The sequence below is a fragment of the Macrotis lagotis genome, chromosome 6 (genome assembly GCF_037893015.1).
Source record: "Macrotis lagotis isolate mMagLag1 chromosome 6, bilby.v1.9.chrom.fasta, whole genome shotgun sequence".
NCBI lineage: Eukaryota > Metazoa > Chordata > Mammalia > Peramelemorphia > Peramelidae > Macrotis > Macrotis lagotis.
In genome coordinates this window covers 165,671,904-165,689,663 of record NC_133663.1, presented here as the reverse complement: position 1 = coordinate 165,689,663, position 17,760 = coordinate 165,671,904, and the positions used below count along the sequence as shown (strand labels likewise).

At 34.1% G+C, this 17,760-nt stretch overlaps 1 protein-coding gene across 3 annotated transcripts in view; it reads right to left on the bottom strand.

Annotated features, from left to right (window-relative positions):
* The window catches only part of PCCA (propionyl-CoA carboxylase subunit alpha), a 556,428-nt gene that overhangs the window by 370,216 nt on the left and 168,452 nt on the right, over window positions 1-17,760 (bottom strand). For all 3 annotated transcript variants that reach the window (XM_074191968.1, XM_074191970.1, XM_074191969.1), the window contains exon 7: window positions 2,612-2,743. In XM_074191968.1, coding sequence (XP_074048069.1) covers window positions 2,612-2,743 — 132 coding nt within the window. The remainder of the gene's footprint in view (window positions 1-2,611; window positions 2,744-17,760) is intronic.

Genomic DNA, 17,760 nt, shown 5'->3' with positions numbered 1-17,760 from the left:
AAATTAAATAAAAGAAATTTAGGGAAATTACTGAATCATTTTTAAATTTACAAGAAGAAAGTAGGAGGCCAGAAAGAAAAAGATACATGATATTCAATTAAAAAAGAAAAGCAAGTAGCAACATAATAAGATTCACAATCTCATTTTTAACTATTTTTCTGCATTACCACTTTATTAATTATTCAAAATTTAAAAAAAATTTTTAAAGCTCTATTTCAAAAGTCATGAAACTTAATCTTTGAACAAGTATTAGTACAAGTAGGTATATATAACCAGGCCAAAGTCAAAGGAAAAGGAAAATACATAAGAAAACCTTTTCTACAGATTTTTTTGATGGAGGAAAAAAGTAACAAAGTATGAGTGCTCAATAATTGTGGATTGGGTACATAAATCATGATATAAATATATAATGGAATATTATTTGGTTTTTAAGCAATGATGAATATTATGAATGCAAATAAATCAGAAAGGACCTATCCAAAATGATGCAGAGTAAAGTTTTCAGAACTGGAAGAACAATTTACACAAAGACAACAAAAATGTAAAGTAACCTAACTGTGAAAGACTTTTTGTTATTTCAAAAAACAAAAAGTCTTTTTGAAATAACTTTTGAAAAAATTCTGGTTCTTTCAGTGATTAATTATGACTTCTAAGAACAGATGGTTCTTGGGTGATAAGATCAGAGGTGCAAAAAAAGACATTTTCAGTCACTACCAATGGGTTTATTTGTGTTATTTAATTATAAATTTTTTATGAGATAGGACTTCTGTTTCAGGTAGCATGATTAATGATTTGAAAAAGAGAAAAATTAATATTCTTTAATTAAGTGATTTGTGTAATAGGAGATTATAGTATTAGAAAATTCAACAACTGAAGGCAGCAAGGTGGCACAGTGGATAGAGCACCAGCCCTGGAGTAAGGAGTACCTGAGTTCAAATATGAACTAAGACACTTAATAATTAACCTAACTGTGTGGCCTTGGGCAAGTCACTTAACCCCATTTGCCTTGTAAAAACCTAAAAAAAAATTGTAAAATTCAAAATAAATAAAATCTTTCTTTAAAAAAAAGAAAGAAAATTCTAAAACTGGACAAGAAATATGGTACAGGATATTTCAAAGTAACTGAAGTGGTATTTTAAGTATTACAATTAAAATCACATAGCTAAAAAGATTGGTTTGGAAGTAAAGGGCAGTTAAGAGACATAGTGCATAAAATGCCAGGAGTGGAGCCAGACTCAGCCTCAAGAATTCAAATCTGGCCTCAGACATTTACTAGCCATGTGACCCTGGACAAGTCCTTTAACCCTGGTTTCCTGTTTCCTCATGTGCAAAATGAGCTGCAAAAGGAAATGGCAAACTCCAGTACCTCTACAAGAAAAACACAAATGAACACAAAAAGAGTTGAGTGTACCTGGAAAATGACTGAACAACAACAAGGAATCAATAACTAACAAATTTTAAAGGGAAAAACTAGTAAAGGAAATACAAACAATGATAGATGACTAAGGAAGAAGACAACAATGGTCCAGGCATATAAAGCAGTAGTTACCAAGTATCTTGTTCACTTTTGGGGTAACAATTTTGTTTTTGATCATTTTTATACTTTCAGAATATTCTTAACTTTGATATATTCTGAAAAACAATTCCTAAAAAACTTTTTAGTTGTGTTATTTCCAACACTGATTTCTTGTTAATGTATACAGTAAAAAGCCAAGACCAAGTATCATGTACAATGGTATTTCTTTTAGTGGCAGACTTTGCCAACTACTTCATTTATCTCACTATGAAGAACCTCTTAGCCATAATTAAGTTCAACTTCTTTTTATCTTTTCAAATACAAAAAGAATGTTAATATTAATATGGTTCATTTCTTGCCATAGTTTGTCAATCCATTCACTGGTCATTAAACAAAAACTGTACAATGAATATCAAGTTAAATTAACAATGGTAAGTCTAAAAACTAAATGTCACCATCCTTGGCTCTTTTTTCCAGGACTTTTACTGTAAGAAGAAGGAACACAGAAATGAAGATCATTTCTCACAGATAACCATGGTCAAGATGTCCTATCATACAATTGGTAACCTTCGGTTGTATAAGCTTATTTACTTATGTAAGCTGATCCTCCTTATTTTTTTGACTTTTCCTAAGGTAATGACCTTGGCCAGGTCAATACTTGATGCCTCCCCAGCTCTCTCCAAGTTCCTAAGTAAGTTGATAGGCTCTATCTATATATTAACTATTCCCCAGCAAGGCAGGTTAATCTTATGCTTACTGAAATACAGTCCATAAAAAAAAAAGCACTGCAAGAAACTTCATGAATGGTTAAAATTCTGAACTGCCTTGAACAAAATTTAAGTGCACATTTTTAATTTTAAAAAAATTTTACTGTACTATAAAAATCAACAACACTTTTTGATTAAGTGTTAATCTCAGCTGTAACGTATTTTTATAGTTAATGCTATTGAAAATATTAGGCCTACTTCAAAAGGTTTGAAATTTTCTTTTTACACAGTGTATGAGGAAATAATGATTGCACTTTAACAAAACATTTGATTTTGTTTATATAATACAGAATTATACTAGAAAACCAACAGTAAAGTGATTTCTCACCTTGACCACCCCATCAAAGCCAGGAATTGTGTTGACCTTTGCATTCTTAGCTAATAATTTGCTTTCAATTTTGTCTCCCATGGCTTGAATAGCATGTGTGTCAGGTCCAATGAAAGTCACACCTTCTGCTGCCTGTGGAGACAATGAAAGTTTAACTTTACAACAAAAGTATTATTAAGTGTTAGCTTTGGGTTCATGTTTATAAGGAAATGACGATGTATACTCAAGCCTAATTTATTAAGTAACCTATTTATATAGCAAAATGGGCCTTAAAAGCAGTTATTTTAGTCAGTATGTTAAAAATGTATACAACCTTGTTAACTACATCCACGTTCAGATTTAAAGTTCTTCTAAGAAGCTTTTGTATAAAATAAAGTCAGATAAAGCAATAATAACAACAATAATGATGATGACGATAATAATAAAAACAGGAATTTTATAACTACTTTAAGGTTTGTAAAGTGCTTCCTATATACTATGTCACTTGCTGTTCCCAATTAACCTTTTGGGTAGAGGTTATTGTTATCCTCATTTTACAAATGAGGAAACTGGGGGACAGAGAGATTAAGTGACTTTTCTTGGTTCATATAACTATTAAGTACCTGTGGCAAGATTTGAACCCAAGGTCTATCTACTCCACTACCCAGTTGCCTTCTAGTTTCACTGACTTCTTTCAATAACCAGCTAACACCCCACCTTCTACAGGAAGCCTTCCCTGTTTAATATCTATTGTCTATAGAATCTATGTATTTATTTGTTTGTTTACTGTCTCTCCCCCTCCCCCCTCCCTTCAGCCCTCTGAGTAAGAGAGCTTCCTGGACAAGTACTGACCTCTACCTTTCTTTGTGGTGCCAGCGTTTATTATTTGCACAATGTCTAACAGGTGTTCAATAAATATTTATTGCCTAACTGTATACAGCTCAACTCAATTAAAAGTATTACAACTTGACACTTAAAATCATCCTTTGAATTACGAAACTCTTATGCATTCTATCTGCCCCACTACTCCCTATCTCACAGACAAGAATAAGTACATTAAGGAAAATGATCCCAAAGGATACTTCTCTATAAACTCAGTGCCTAGTAAAATAACTTACATAACAAATAGCAGGCATTCTATAAATGTTTCTTACCAAAAATAATGATATAATTATGACTAAAAACTCAAATAATATGTAAATGTAATCTTTATTTAATATAGGATTTTATTATGTTATTTAAATTAAGAGACTTATTAGACATTACATTAAAATTAACTTTCTTAAGGGTAAAAACATCACTTGTACAAAAATATTCATAGCAGCCCTGTTTGTGGTGGCAAAGAATTGGAAATTAAGTGAATGTCCTTCAGTTGGGGAATGGCTTAACAAACTGTGGTGTATGAATGTGATGGAACATTATTGTCCTATTAGAAACCAGGAGGGATGGGAATTCAGGAAAGCCTGGAAGAATTTGCATGAACTGATGCTGAGCAAGATGAGCAGAAACAGATAAACACTGTACACCCTAAAAGCAACATAGGGATGATGATCAATCTTAATGGACTTGCTCATTCCACCAGTGCAACAATCAGGCACAATTTGGGGCTATCTGCAATAGAGAATACCATCTGTACCAGAGAAAGAATGGTGGAATTTGAATAAACACCAAAGACTATTACCTTTAATTAAAAAAAACAAACAACAATCTGTTTTCTTATTATGTAATTCTGCTATTTCTTATATTTTATTTTTCTTCCTTAAGGATATGATTTCTCTCCCAGTCCATTCAACTTAGATCAGTGTATACCATGGAAACAATGTAAAGACTAACAGACTGCTTTCTGTGGGAGTGGGGGGAGGGAAGCAAGATTAGGGGAGAAATTGTGAAATTCAAAATAAATAAAAGCTTTCTAAAAGTTATAGAAAAATACAAATTATATTTTTATTACATTCTTGCAATTCTCTTTGAGTGCCTTGGAAAGATAGTACTAAGAAAATTTATTGAATTTAATAAACTGAAAATATATTGAATAGGCAAAAAGAAGTATCCATGCTTTTCCAAAACAATATGAACCTTTTCCAACTGTGACTATAGAAATTTTGAAAAAGACAAAGAAGATAAAATAAGGGGGGAAAAAGTGGAAGGTGAGAAATAAAGAGTTTAATAATCATAACTGTGAAAGTGAATGTGAACTCACAAATAAAATGGAAACAGCACAGTGAATGAAAAAATAGAAACTGACACCACATGCTGTTTACAAGAAGCACACTTGAAACAGAGACACAGCAAAAATAGGGGTTGAAGCAGAAGCTAATATGATTTAACTGATGAAAAAAATTGGACAGCCATCACATCATGACATCAGACAAAGCAAAAGCAAATATAGATCTAATTAAAAGAGATACACAGGAAAACATTTCAAAACTATGTGCACCATACGATAAAGCATTCAAAATCTTGTTTTTATTTTTTTTAATATTACAAATTTTCCCACAATCTCATTTCCCTCCCCCTCATAGAAGGCAGTCTGATAGTTTTTACATTATTTCCATGCTATACATTGATCAAAATTGAATGTGTTGAGAGAGAAATTATGTCCTTAAGAACAAAAATAAAATGAGATAACAAAATTACATAATAAGATAACTTTTTTTAAATTAAAGGCAATAAACTCCACATTTCTTTCCTTGGATACAGATGGTTTTCTCCATCGCAGACACCCTAAAATTGTCCCTGATTGTTACACTGATAAAATGAGCAAGCATTCAAACTTTTTTTTAAGGTTTTTTTTGCAAGGCAAACAGGACTAAGTGGCTTGCCCAAGGCCACACAGCTAGGCAATTAAGTGTCTGAGACCGGACTTGAACCCAGGTACTCCTGACTCCAGGGCCAGTGCTCTATCCACTATGCCACCTAGCTGCCCCAATCATTCAAAATCTTAAAGAAAAAGTTACGAGTTTCAAAAGGAAATACATATTATATACTAGAAGGGAACATCAATTTTCCCTGCTCAGAACTGGATAAATGTAACCAAAATATAAAATAAGAAGTTTAGAAAATGAATTGTTTGCAAGGTTAAATATGATAGACCTGTAGAGAAATCTTAAAGGGAATAGGAAAGATTATAAATTTTTCTAAGAGATATGTGGCACCACCTAAAAACTGTCCATGCATTCGGGCATTAAAACCTCACAACTAAATGAAGCAGAGATACTAAATATATCCTTTTCAAATCATAACACAATAAAAATGACAATAAAAGACTATGGAAACAGGTTAAAACTAATTTAAAACTAAACATTCAAAATTCTAAAGAATTAGTGCATCAAAGAACAGATAAATCATAGAAATAATCAATAATTTCATTAATGAAAATGACAAATAGGAGACAACATTTTGAAATTTATGAGATGCTGCCAACCGAGAATTTGAGGAAAATTTTTTGTGCCTGAATGCTTTTATTGTTTAGTCATTTTTCAGTTGTACTAAATGCTTCATGCTTCCATTTGGAATTTTCTTGGTAGCAAAGATATGAAAGTATCTTTCTTCTCCAACTCAATTTTACAGTAAAATTAATATCAGATACCAAATTTGAAATTAATATCAGATACCAAATTTGAACTTCAGAAGTTCTTCTGACTCAAGGACCAATGTTCTTTCCACTGCAAGATCTAGATATCCTTCTGAACACTTATATCAATAAAAAAAAAGAAAGAGAAGATCAATGAGTTGGAAACTAAGAACGAATAAAAAATAGAAAAAAAGTAAATTTTAAATCCCTAAATGGATGTGAAAAATACCAAAATGGATATCCAGAAAATCAAAAAAAGAGACCAACAAAAGTGAAAGAAGTTCATTAAACTAATAAAGAGTGATAACATAAGTAAAGTAGATGAGCATGAAATATTTATCAATGGACAAGGGAAGAATTTATGAACAAATAAGACATAGAAATTATTATGCAAAATAAAATTAATAATTCTGGTTATATTAAATTTAAAAGATTTTGCACAAAATAAGTCAATGCAACCAAGATTAGAAGAAAAGTAGATAACTGGAGAAAAGTTTTACAAGCAAGTTTTTCTGAGAAAGGTCTCATTCCTAATATATATTTATAGCACTTAGCAAAATCTACAAAAATATGTCATACCCTAATTGATAAATGCACAATGTATATGAATAGACACTTTAGAGCAGAAATTAAAGTTATCTAGTCATGTGAAAAAAATATTCTAAATGACTACTGATTAGAGAATTAAAATTAAAACAACTTGGAGATGCCATCTCAAACCAATAAGCCTGGCTCTTATGACAGAAAAGACAAATGACAAATCTTGGCAAGAAAGCAGGAAAAATTGGAAGACTAATCACTAGGGGTGGAGTTGTATACCATTCTGGAGAGCAATTTGGAACTATGCCCAAAGGATTATAAAACTTTGGGAATTTAAAGTTTACAAAAGTAAATTTTGAAGACTACCTTAACATGTAATTGGAAAAAATAAAATATATGATGACAAAAAAAGTAAAGTACTTCTATGTACAAAAATACTTATAGCGACTCTGTCATGACAAAGAAGTAGAAATTGAGGATATCCATCAATTGGGGAATGGTATAACAAGTTTTGGTTCTGCTTCAAGAAATGAAGAACAGAATGCTTTCAGAAAAACCTAGAAAATTTTATATGAACTGATGCAAAGTAAAATGAACAGAATAAGGACAATACTGCATATAGTAAGAACAATGTTGTATGATGAACAACTATAAATAACAGCAATTCTCAGCAATAATGATTCAAACAATTTCAAAGGACTTATGATGAAAAATGCTATCTACCTCCTGAAAAAGAACTGGAGTCTGAATGTAGATCAAAGCACCCTTTTTTTACTGTTTTTCTAGGTTTATTTTTCTCTTTTGGTTTATGTCTTCTTTCACATTATGGCTAATATGAAAATATTTTTTCATAACTATTCAATTATATCCTATATCAAATTGCTTACCTTCTCCTTGAGGGTAGAAAGAATGCAAGGATGAAGAGAATTTAGAACAGAAAAAAATTTCAAAGAAATATCAGTTGTTTTTATATGAAATTGGGGAAAATTTTTTTAAAAAAATAAATATTCATTTAAAAAACCCTCCTTTGTCAAATCAAACAAAATGGAGGATACATAACTCTTTCTTCTTCATTTTGTTTTATTTTATACCCCAATTGTAAGAAATAAGATCCTTTCCCTTTATTCTCTGCATTACTCCTTCTTTTCCTCTCCTTTTTCTTTTTCACTTAAGATGGTAAAATACAATAAAACAAATAGGGCAGTTAAGTGGAGCAGTGGACGGAGCACTGGCCCTGGAGTCAAGAGGACCTGAATTCAAATCCAACATCAGGAACTTAATAATTCCCTAGCTGTGAGACCATTGGTAACTCACTCTTAACCCCACTGACTTAAAATAAATTTTAAAAAATTAGACCCAGTTCTCTATAATTTGTAAGTATTTACAAGAGCACTGAATGTGTTAGGCTGAACGGTAGTCATGTATTTTGTTTCTTTCTATTAGAATGTAAATATTTACTCATCTTATAGTTGCCTTAATTTTTTTTATTTGATTTTTGTGAGTATGTGAATTTTTTATTTTAACCTTAAACACAAAAGAAAAAAAAAGGTGTACATTTACATAGCACAAACTAAGAGATGACTTAATATAAAAACAAGAAACTTCCATTTCAAAAAAACCTATATAATAAGCACTGTTTTCAAAGCTTCCCAGTTTTTCATTTCTTGTAGGTGTTTTTTTCTCTCCCTCCCAATCCTAGAAAAGGCTACAATTATATAAATACATGAATATAAATAAATATAAGTATGTGCATATATGTGTATATATGCATATATATAAATATAAATAAAATGTAGCTTCTAATCTTAATTTATGCAAATATATTTCCAAATATTCTATTTAGCTTTGGTCTTATCATAACCAAGGCAGCACAGTAGATAATAGTGTTGGAATCAGGAAGATTTATCTCCATGAGTTCAAATCCAGTCTCAGGCTTACAGTTGTGTGACCTTTAGCAAGTCATTCAACTCTTTTGCCTCAGTTTCCTCAATTGTTAGAAGACCTGGAGGGGGAAATGGCAAGCCACATGCAAACCTGTGCAGAGAAAACCCTTTGGGAACAAAATTTAAGATATGACTAAATAACCAAACAACAACCTCTCAAAAAGAATAATAAAAAATTTTCTATTTCATTAAAGGTTTAATTCCCACCTCCCAAACCCATACTCCAGCTCCCAGGAAAATGCTTTTCATGAATAACATTTATGGATATCCTGATGCTAAGTTATATATAATATTGACAATGACTACCCAGTACATAAATTTTATATTTTTGCCTACTAATAACTTACAATCTCTAGATTTTGACAATGATTTTTCTAACAGTTTTCATTTTGGAGTTTCAGAAACTGACTGGTAAATTATTTTTATTTTCTGTTTTCACACTGAGTTCTGGCTTTCATAGCATTATGCAGCATTTATTTTTAATTTCGTGAAATACAGCATCAAGACTTTTTATTTCGACATTGTATTCTGACAAATGGATTATTTTTAAATAATTTTTCACTTTCCTATTTTTTAAGTCAGTTGTTTTAGACAGGAAAAAGTTTTTGTCTTTTTCAATCTCTGTTCAATTATTGTATTTCTTCTTGTCACATGCAGTCACTGCTTTCTATTTGGTCCACTATAATCTTTAAAGAAACCATTAAATAGGGGCAGCTAGATGGCACAGTGAATAGAGCATCAGCCCTGGAGTAGGAGGACCTGAGTTCAAATCCAGCCTCAAACACTTAATAATTACCTAGCTATGTGACCTTGGGCAAAACACTTAAACCCATTGCCTTGCAAAAAAAAAAACTAAAAAAGAAAAAAACATTAAATAGGTAAGATTTTGTAATTCCTATGCCAAGCATTGTTCTACTTCCAATTATTTCCTCTACAACTGATTTTATATATATATATTATAATATATATATATAATATTATATATATATAAATATATATATAAATATATATATATATTAAATCCCATTTTGTAGTAGAGGATGAAGAAACATGTTCTATAACTAATCTGTTCCTCTAAACTATGTCAAATAGTAAAATCTCTAAGCTGATTTTACATTGACTCCATCTCATTGTCCAAGCTATCAAGATGAGGTCCATGAACTTTCTAGTAAAGTAAATCCCTATACCCAGGCACAAGACAAGCCCCTATCCACAAAGCAATGGCTCCCAGCCCAACCTGAAAGGATTAAGTCTTTGAGCTACTTCCTCTCATCTACATGCCTTTAATCAGAGTCATCTCTGCTCTTTGAGCTACTACCCTCCATTGACATATTCCTAATTACCTAATCTTCCTACCTCAGCAATTTAAGATTGGCACTTGAGGAATGTTATCTCCCAAATATACTCTCATGTCCGTATACTTTTTCTTATTGTTTATTCCCTCATGCCAGTTGGCTATTACTCTTATTGCTGCTAATCCCCTATTCTTCTCTCCCTTAGCTTCTGCTAATCACAGAGAGATATAAACTTTTTTTGTCTCTAAATATTTCTGGATCAGAGCTGGCCCTTTTTATGTGAATTCATCACATACTCGAAGCAGAAACTAGACCATACCTCAAAACATTTTCAAACTGCATCAGTTTCATCTCTTTCTGAAATTCTAAAAGATTTTGTATCAAAGCTATAACTTTATCTGAGGATCTACATACATAATGGATTCAGAGCTACTATTGTCATCTAGGTTTGTGTCATTGTTATCCCTAGATTTATGAGTTTTCTTTTTAAATCACTAGTAGCTTTTTTTTTTCAAAAATGCATTTAAGGGGGCAGCTAGGTGGCAAAGTGGATAGGGTACCAGCCGTGGAGTCAGGAGGAACTGAGTTCAAATGTGTCCCCAGACACTTAATAATTATCTAGCTGTGTGACCTTGGGCAAGTCACTTAACCCTACTGCTGTGCAAAAAAAAACAAAAAAAAATGCATTTAAGAACAGTTCTCTTTCCAAGTATATTGATAATACAAGATGGAATACTAGTTATTTTCTCTAATGTCATTTCAAAGCTCTCTGAAATAGGAATTATAAAGAAGAGATTAAGCAATTTCAATTATCTCCATGAAGGAGAACATAAAGAACATATACACAAAAAATAAGAACAGAAAAAACTAATAATCAATTCCTACATTTAACACACTCATTGAACTCCCTTTCTACAATGTCTACCTTGATTCTGAAACAGGGCTGGCTACACAAGCTAACTCATAGATTTTCAAGGAAACTAACCCTGAACCAGTGTCACAAAAATCCAAAAGTATGCTCAGATTGGGATATCAGGCCAACAGTGCACAGTGATGGCACAGAGCTTTGCCAAGAAATTGGGCAGGGCATATGTAGATGGAAGTATGGTACTGGTGGCTTCTGTCCTCTCAGAGATCATTTGGGACAGACAACAAAGGAGGTAAACCAGAAAATGTCAAGATTAAGGAAAAGTTATGAAGATTTGGACATACAGCCTCTCTTTCACTCCCTCCAGGGAAATTAACATCAAAGAGGAGGGAGTTCAGAAGGAGAACAAAAACAGAAAATTAACTTAAAAATTATTGAACTTACCAAAGATCCCAGGAGGAAAAAAACTCAAATAAAGACACTAAAGCAATTCTGAAAATTTTAATAACACAATGGAATATGGTCTCCAGATTAAATAGAAGCACAGGATTCTGTGAATAAGTATTTTAAAACAAATATTGCAAACAAAAAGAGATCATTAAAAAATTTCTTTCTAAAATGCATACAAGGAGATAAAGATAAAAGTAGAAGTCAATAGAAGTGACAAGAGAGATAGGCTGGAAACATCTAGACCTAAATCTCATAAAACCTTTCCAATATTTGAATTGTTTTCAGATAGAATTAAATTAAAGAATGTAAGAGCAAAAAAAAAAAGAGGGAGGAGAGGAAGAAGACAAAAGGAAAAATGTGACATTCATAATTCAGTCAAAGGCTATCAATGAAATCAAATAATGCTAATAGTATATCAGGTAAAAGAGAATGATGAGAAAGAAAAGGAATGTATTGAAAGGAGGGACCATTCAACCAGGGTAAGATAAGGGGCATATTTACTCAAGAGGGACATTCACAACCCAGTTAGAAGACATAAACCCAGGGAAGAGATACATAGAAATCAATTAGGAAAAGAGAACCCAAAATAAGTATTTTAGAAGCTTTAATTACAAAAAAAAAAAACCACTGAGAAGGGTTAAATCAGAAGAAAGGTGAGGAATCAAATAACAAAACCTAGGACAGTCAGAAAGGGAAGTAAAATAATGAAGAGAATAAAAACAAAGAAATTAATTTTGGTTAAAAAAAGGAAATTTTTAAAATTACAAGCAAAACAGGACAGCTAGGTGGTACAGGAGATAAAGCACCAGCCCAGGAGTCAGGAGTACCTGGGTTCAAATCTGGTCTCAGACATGTAATAATTACCTAGCTGTGTGGCCTTGGGCAAGCCACTTAACCCCATTGCCTTGAAAAAATCTAAAAAAAAAAAAAAAGGGAAGGACAAATAAGAGCAATTAAATAGTGTAATGGCAAAGTTAGGGACTCCTAACACCTTTATAAGGGCAGCTAGGTGGCGTAGTGGATAAAGCACCGGCCCTGGAGTCAGGAGTACCTGGGTTCAAATCTGGTCCCAAACACTTAATAATTGCCTAGCTGTGTGGCCTTGGGCAAGCCACTTAACCCCATTTGCCTTGCAAAAGCCTAAAAACAAACAAAAACAAAAAATTACAAGCAAAACAATTTAAAGGAAGGGACAATTCTATTTGACTACTTAAATGAGAGCTGAAAATAGATTACAGAAAGATAAGAGAAATAAATAATAATGAAAACTCCAAAACTAGGGAAATAGGGAACAAAATGAGAAGGGGGGAAAGAGACTGAGTGGGGAAAAAGACTAATGTAAAATCAATTAAACTAAAATAACTGAAAAAAAACCACAGCACTAGGGGCGAGCAGAAGCCCTGGAATCAGGAGTACCTGAATTCAAATCCAGCCTCAGACACCTAATAATTACATGGTTGTGTGATCTTGGGCAAGTCACTTAATCCCATTGCCTTGCAAAAAAAAAAAAAAAAGAAAAAAGAAACATAGCAATGTTTATAGCAGAGAGGGGAAATTATTTGAGGAGGAAAGGATTAGACATAAATGGATGAAAATATAAACCTCTTATAACTTTAATGTGAATTAATTAACCCAATAAAATGAGACATTGAATTTTTTTAATTCACAAGTTTCTTACAAAAATACATTTTTCAAAAAAGACACCATAAATGAAAATGAAGGGCTAGACAAAAATTTATATCCAGTATATCAAAAAGGCAGAAACTACAATTATATTATCAGCTGTGAGAAATGTAGGGTGTTGATCTTCACAGGATGTAGAAGGGAGCCTTAGGGAATCCATTACAAAAGGGGAAGTTGTGAGAAATATAGGGTTATGGTCTTCACAGAAAGTGAAAAGGAGGCCTTAGGGAATCCATTATAAAGGGGGAATGGCCCAGGCAATCACAAGACTCCACTCCCATTCCAGGGATAACAAACCCCAAACTGGTTCTCAACCAGTCAAGAGTGACATAGAGATCTTGACCTAATGCTACTGAGTTTTCACAATTGGGTAATTGAATATTAACCCAAACACCACCTGTGATGATTGGGGTTCTTTGGCATATCATGCGTGATATGATGTGGGGGGGGGATCAAATTGGGAGCAGGCGATGGAATGGGTGGACCTCTTCTCTTAGATTGTAACTCAAACTCTGAGAGCCTATGAACATCCAAGAGGGAAGGGAAAGAGTTTCTGAAGACCATAAATTATCTGACTTTGAAGACTAATTCGTTCTTCCCGCCTAGGTGTATCTTGCAAGGTTCGTGAATAAAATGTACAATTTTTTTCTCACTATAACAATTTGGGGGCTCATGCCAGGATGGAAAATGTGCCTCAGGGAGGAGAGGAAGAGACCACTCTATCCAATAACCAAGGAGAGGCCTTTGGGTAGGAAATGAGATAGCTGGGACAGCTAGGATGCTGTCCATGGTAAAGAGAAAAGTAAGTTCATCAGATACTGCTGTTCTGAATGGCCACAAATCCCCATCCAAGGACAGTCTGTCTGGTGGCCAAGTTTGGGTCTGATAGCAGTGAACTATAAGGTACCTCTAAATAAAGAGGTGGAATATGCAGCATGCTGGATAATTGGGGATGCTAAATTATTTCTAAGCAAGTTAGAAAAAGATTTAAAAAAAACATAGGTGGGATCATCTAGCAGCTCCTAGAGAGGACGAGGCTAATAGCAAGGCTCAGGAGGAGAGGGAAAGTCTGGAGAGAGGAGAAAAAGAAATGCTTTCTAAATTAAGGAAGCCAATCAGGGCCAATGCTGTGTGAGTTTGAATGTTCCCCCAGGAATGCGTCTATTTGTTCTGTCCTGTCATGTGTACATGTCTCTTTTAGGCATCTCTGGGTCTAAGGACCCAGCTTAAGTTTTAAAAGCTTTGAGTTGGGCTCAGGAGTTTCAGAAGGTGGGGGAGAAGGAAGTTGTGTGCAGCGGCCCCCATGTGTAAATCAGCCCCTCTGTCACTGAGCCAGTGGTAGCTGCGCAAGGTGTGTAGTGTTAAGGGGAGGGAGGGGGATTCCTAAAGACAAAAAGCTGTGGTTTGGGGAGAGTTTAAGAAGAGTTTAAGAGAAGGGAAGAAATGAGAAGTTCTAGGAGGGAAGATTGTTTTTATCCTTATGAGTGTCTAGGAAAGATTCCATGCTTTCTCCCTGGATTTTGGGAACTTTGTAAAGTGGCTTACAAATCATTCTAAGAGGAGAATGAAGTGGTTGTGCAGGGACCCCACGTGGAAATCAGCCCCTCCCTCACCTGGTGGTACTGTGGTACTTTTGCTAGGTGTGCTGAGTTGGGGAACGGGGAGGGGTTTCTTAAAGAAAAAAAAAGCAAGTCATGTTTTAGGGAAAGGGTTTAGAAGAAGTTCAAGAGAAGAAAGAAGCTTTAAGGGAAAGAGTGAGAAGTTAGAGGAGGAAAGCTATCCTATCCTTATGCTTCTCCCTGGGTTGGGGGAATGGGTGGTGGGTTGGACATGAGGTGGTGATCCCATCCACCATGTGGTTAAGACTTGAACCCTAGACCGGTCTACCTAAATGCCCCACCCACCCGTGGAGGGAGTGGGCAGAGAGAGACTGGAGAGCTCCAGTGCTTAAGCCTTAAAGGGAAAGACCCACCCACAGGTGGAATATGTGATTGGGGGGGAAGTATCTCAGATCAGGGGGTTGAGACTCCTTTATTGAACGGAAATCAAGTTTAATGAATATCTGCTGGCCATGTGGCCTGAATGATAACTCGAAATGCTTTTAAAGTTTCTGACCTAGGGTTTTGGGAAGTACGCCAAGGGTTTTAATAGAGGGATACTAGTGTTGTAACATTTTGACAAAATTTGTACAGAATGGGAGGAATTAAATAACCTAGATTGTTAAAGTAGTTTGGGATTGAACTATTTTAACACTATTGTAATTTTTTCAAGGAGTTATGTGGTTTGGGATTTTAAAATCTATTGTAACACCTTTGGGTTAAAGAAAAGTGGTATTGTGTTACTAAGAAGAGAAATACCAAGGTTATCAGGGATGTTTACTGATTTCTTTTGGGGAAAAGCACTAATTGGTTTTAATGTTAAGTTTAATAATGCTAACAATTGTACTTTTATTTTGGATAGAACGTTTGGAATGTGAGTAATGGATTCTCTGTATAAGGTACTCTAAAGTTTTTATCAAACTAAACTGTTAGGAAGTTACTTGAATTGTAATTACTTTGGGGTTTTAAATGTATCATATGTATGAGATTGGATTCTGAGAATTTGGGTAAAGAGTCAAAAGTGTAAAGAACATGGGATATTCACTGCTCTTGTTCTAAGGGAAATGAGATGTTTAAGAATCTTAATGTTTAATGTATATTAACAATGCATGTTTAATTTTAAAGAAGTCAAGAATGTGGACTTCTCTCTTGGTAACTGCAAGCAGCTGATTGGGGGCTCTCAACAAACTGCAATTGTGAGCCCTATTGTAAGGTAACTTGTTGATAAATAACATGTTTATCAGTTATATGATTCTTTTGTAACTACAAGATTATATTTGCAATATTTAGTTATCTATTGTGAATATGTTATTTAAATACTGTATTGTTAAAGCCTGGGACTAATGTGTGATTGTTTTTGAAGGGCAGTAAGGAAAATGTGAAAAAGTATGACCCTTTCTGGGATAGATCTGTGGGTTCAAGAATAATGTAATAATGGAGGGATTGCTTTGTACAATCTAGTCATTTTTGTGTTACTCTGTTACTCTTACTGCTGTTCTGTTATAGTGAAATTAATAATGCATGTTGGAAATTTATGTCTACCTAAGACATTTTAATGGTTTTAAAGAATTCTGAAAAGTAATTTGTTTGTTGGGGAGGGGGGGCTAGGTGGCTCAGGGGACAGAGCACCAGCCCCGAAGTCAGGAGACCTGGGTTCAGGTCACTCTTCAGATACTTAGTGATTGCTTAGCTGTGTGACCTTGGACAAGCCACTTAACCCCAACTGCCCTGGGGGAAAATGACCATTTGTATGTTGAGGATGGATAGTAGGCAAACAAGTTTTATATATATATATATATATATATATATATATATATAGGAAAGATAAACACATGATAATTTGATATTTCTCTGTGCAATCTCCTGGATAAAGGAGGCATTTATTTGTTGTAAGATACAACATACTAGAAGGAGGTTTCTCTAGCCAAGGGGAATCTGATATGTCATCTTAATATAGAGATGGAGTAGATACCATTTCAGACAAAGGAATGTCTCTAGTAAGAGGTAGGAGACAGGCCTATAGGGCCAGTCATAGTTAGAATACCAGGTTTTAGGCAAAGACCCAGGAAGGATAATCGAGCTTGAGGTAGGGGTTTCATTAATTGGGGCTCCATTAAGATTATAATTGGAATTTTAGTGAACTGTATTTACTGAAAGGTCTGATTAGGTAAAACAACCATTTGAGATCACAGGACTTTTAATTTTCTCTTATGTCAGATACCAGGATGGTCAACAAAAAAGAAATGCTAATGGATAAATGTCATATTCTTGGAGCCAAGAAGCCAATGGCCCAAGGATGTCAGATGACAGGGATGAGCAGCCAAAGGGGTAGCTTCTCAGTATGGCTGAGGTTGGACCCCTTTGACTTGATTTCCCAAAAATGACATTTGGATAGTATCTCACCTGGAAGAATAAATCTGGCCTAAGACATTTGACTTACCCATGTGACCTCTGCCTGGACACTGATAGTCAATACTCATAAAGAAAATTTCCTTTAATGTCCTGGAAAGTTTTGGGTAAATTAGATCTGGTAGCCAGAGATAGGTTAGGTGTCTGGCTCTGACACCTGCTATCAGCTACATACTAAGATAGGAATTAGATTTCCTTAGTTTTTGTATTAGAAAGGATATTTAGGGGCGGCTAGGTGGTGCAGTGGATAAAGCACCAGCCCTGGAGTCAGGAGTACCTGGGTTCAAATCCAGTCTCAGACACTTAATAATTACCTAGCTGTGTGGCCTTGGGCAAGCCCCTTAACCCCATTTGCCTTGCAAAAAAAAAAAAAAAAAAAGAAAGGATATTTAGGTAAGAAGAATGGGAAATTCTTAGGATAATTACAATTTCAAGGTCTAGTTTAAGGAAACGAGTGTGTTAGATAGGTATACCAGGAAAAGGAAAATATGGGAATATTTAGGGAAAAGAAATTCATTTTGGTTAAGGATGTCATTAAGGAATCGTAGTTGTAATGAGAGCAAAGGTTAAAATTGTTTTATTTTAAGCCAGATGTTGGGTACTCTTAGAACAAAGATGACCGTTGAATGTATGTGTACAGAGCAAACTCCCAATGAGAATAATCACATTGACTCAAGCTTGTGAGTTTGCTCATGTACTAAAATACTAATGGAAGTTTGTGTTAAAAGTGAACCTATGTATGTCAATATGGCAATAAGGCAAAATGTAAATTTTAATGTTCCAGAATCTCATTGTTTTGGGATGGAAACA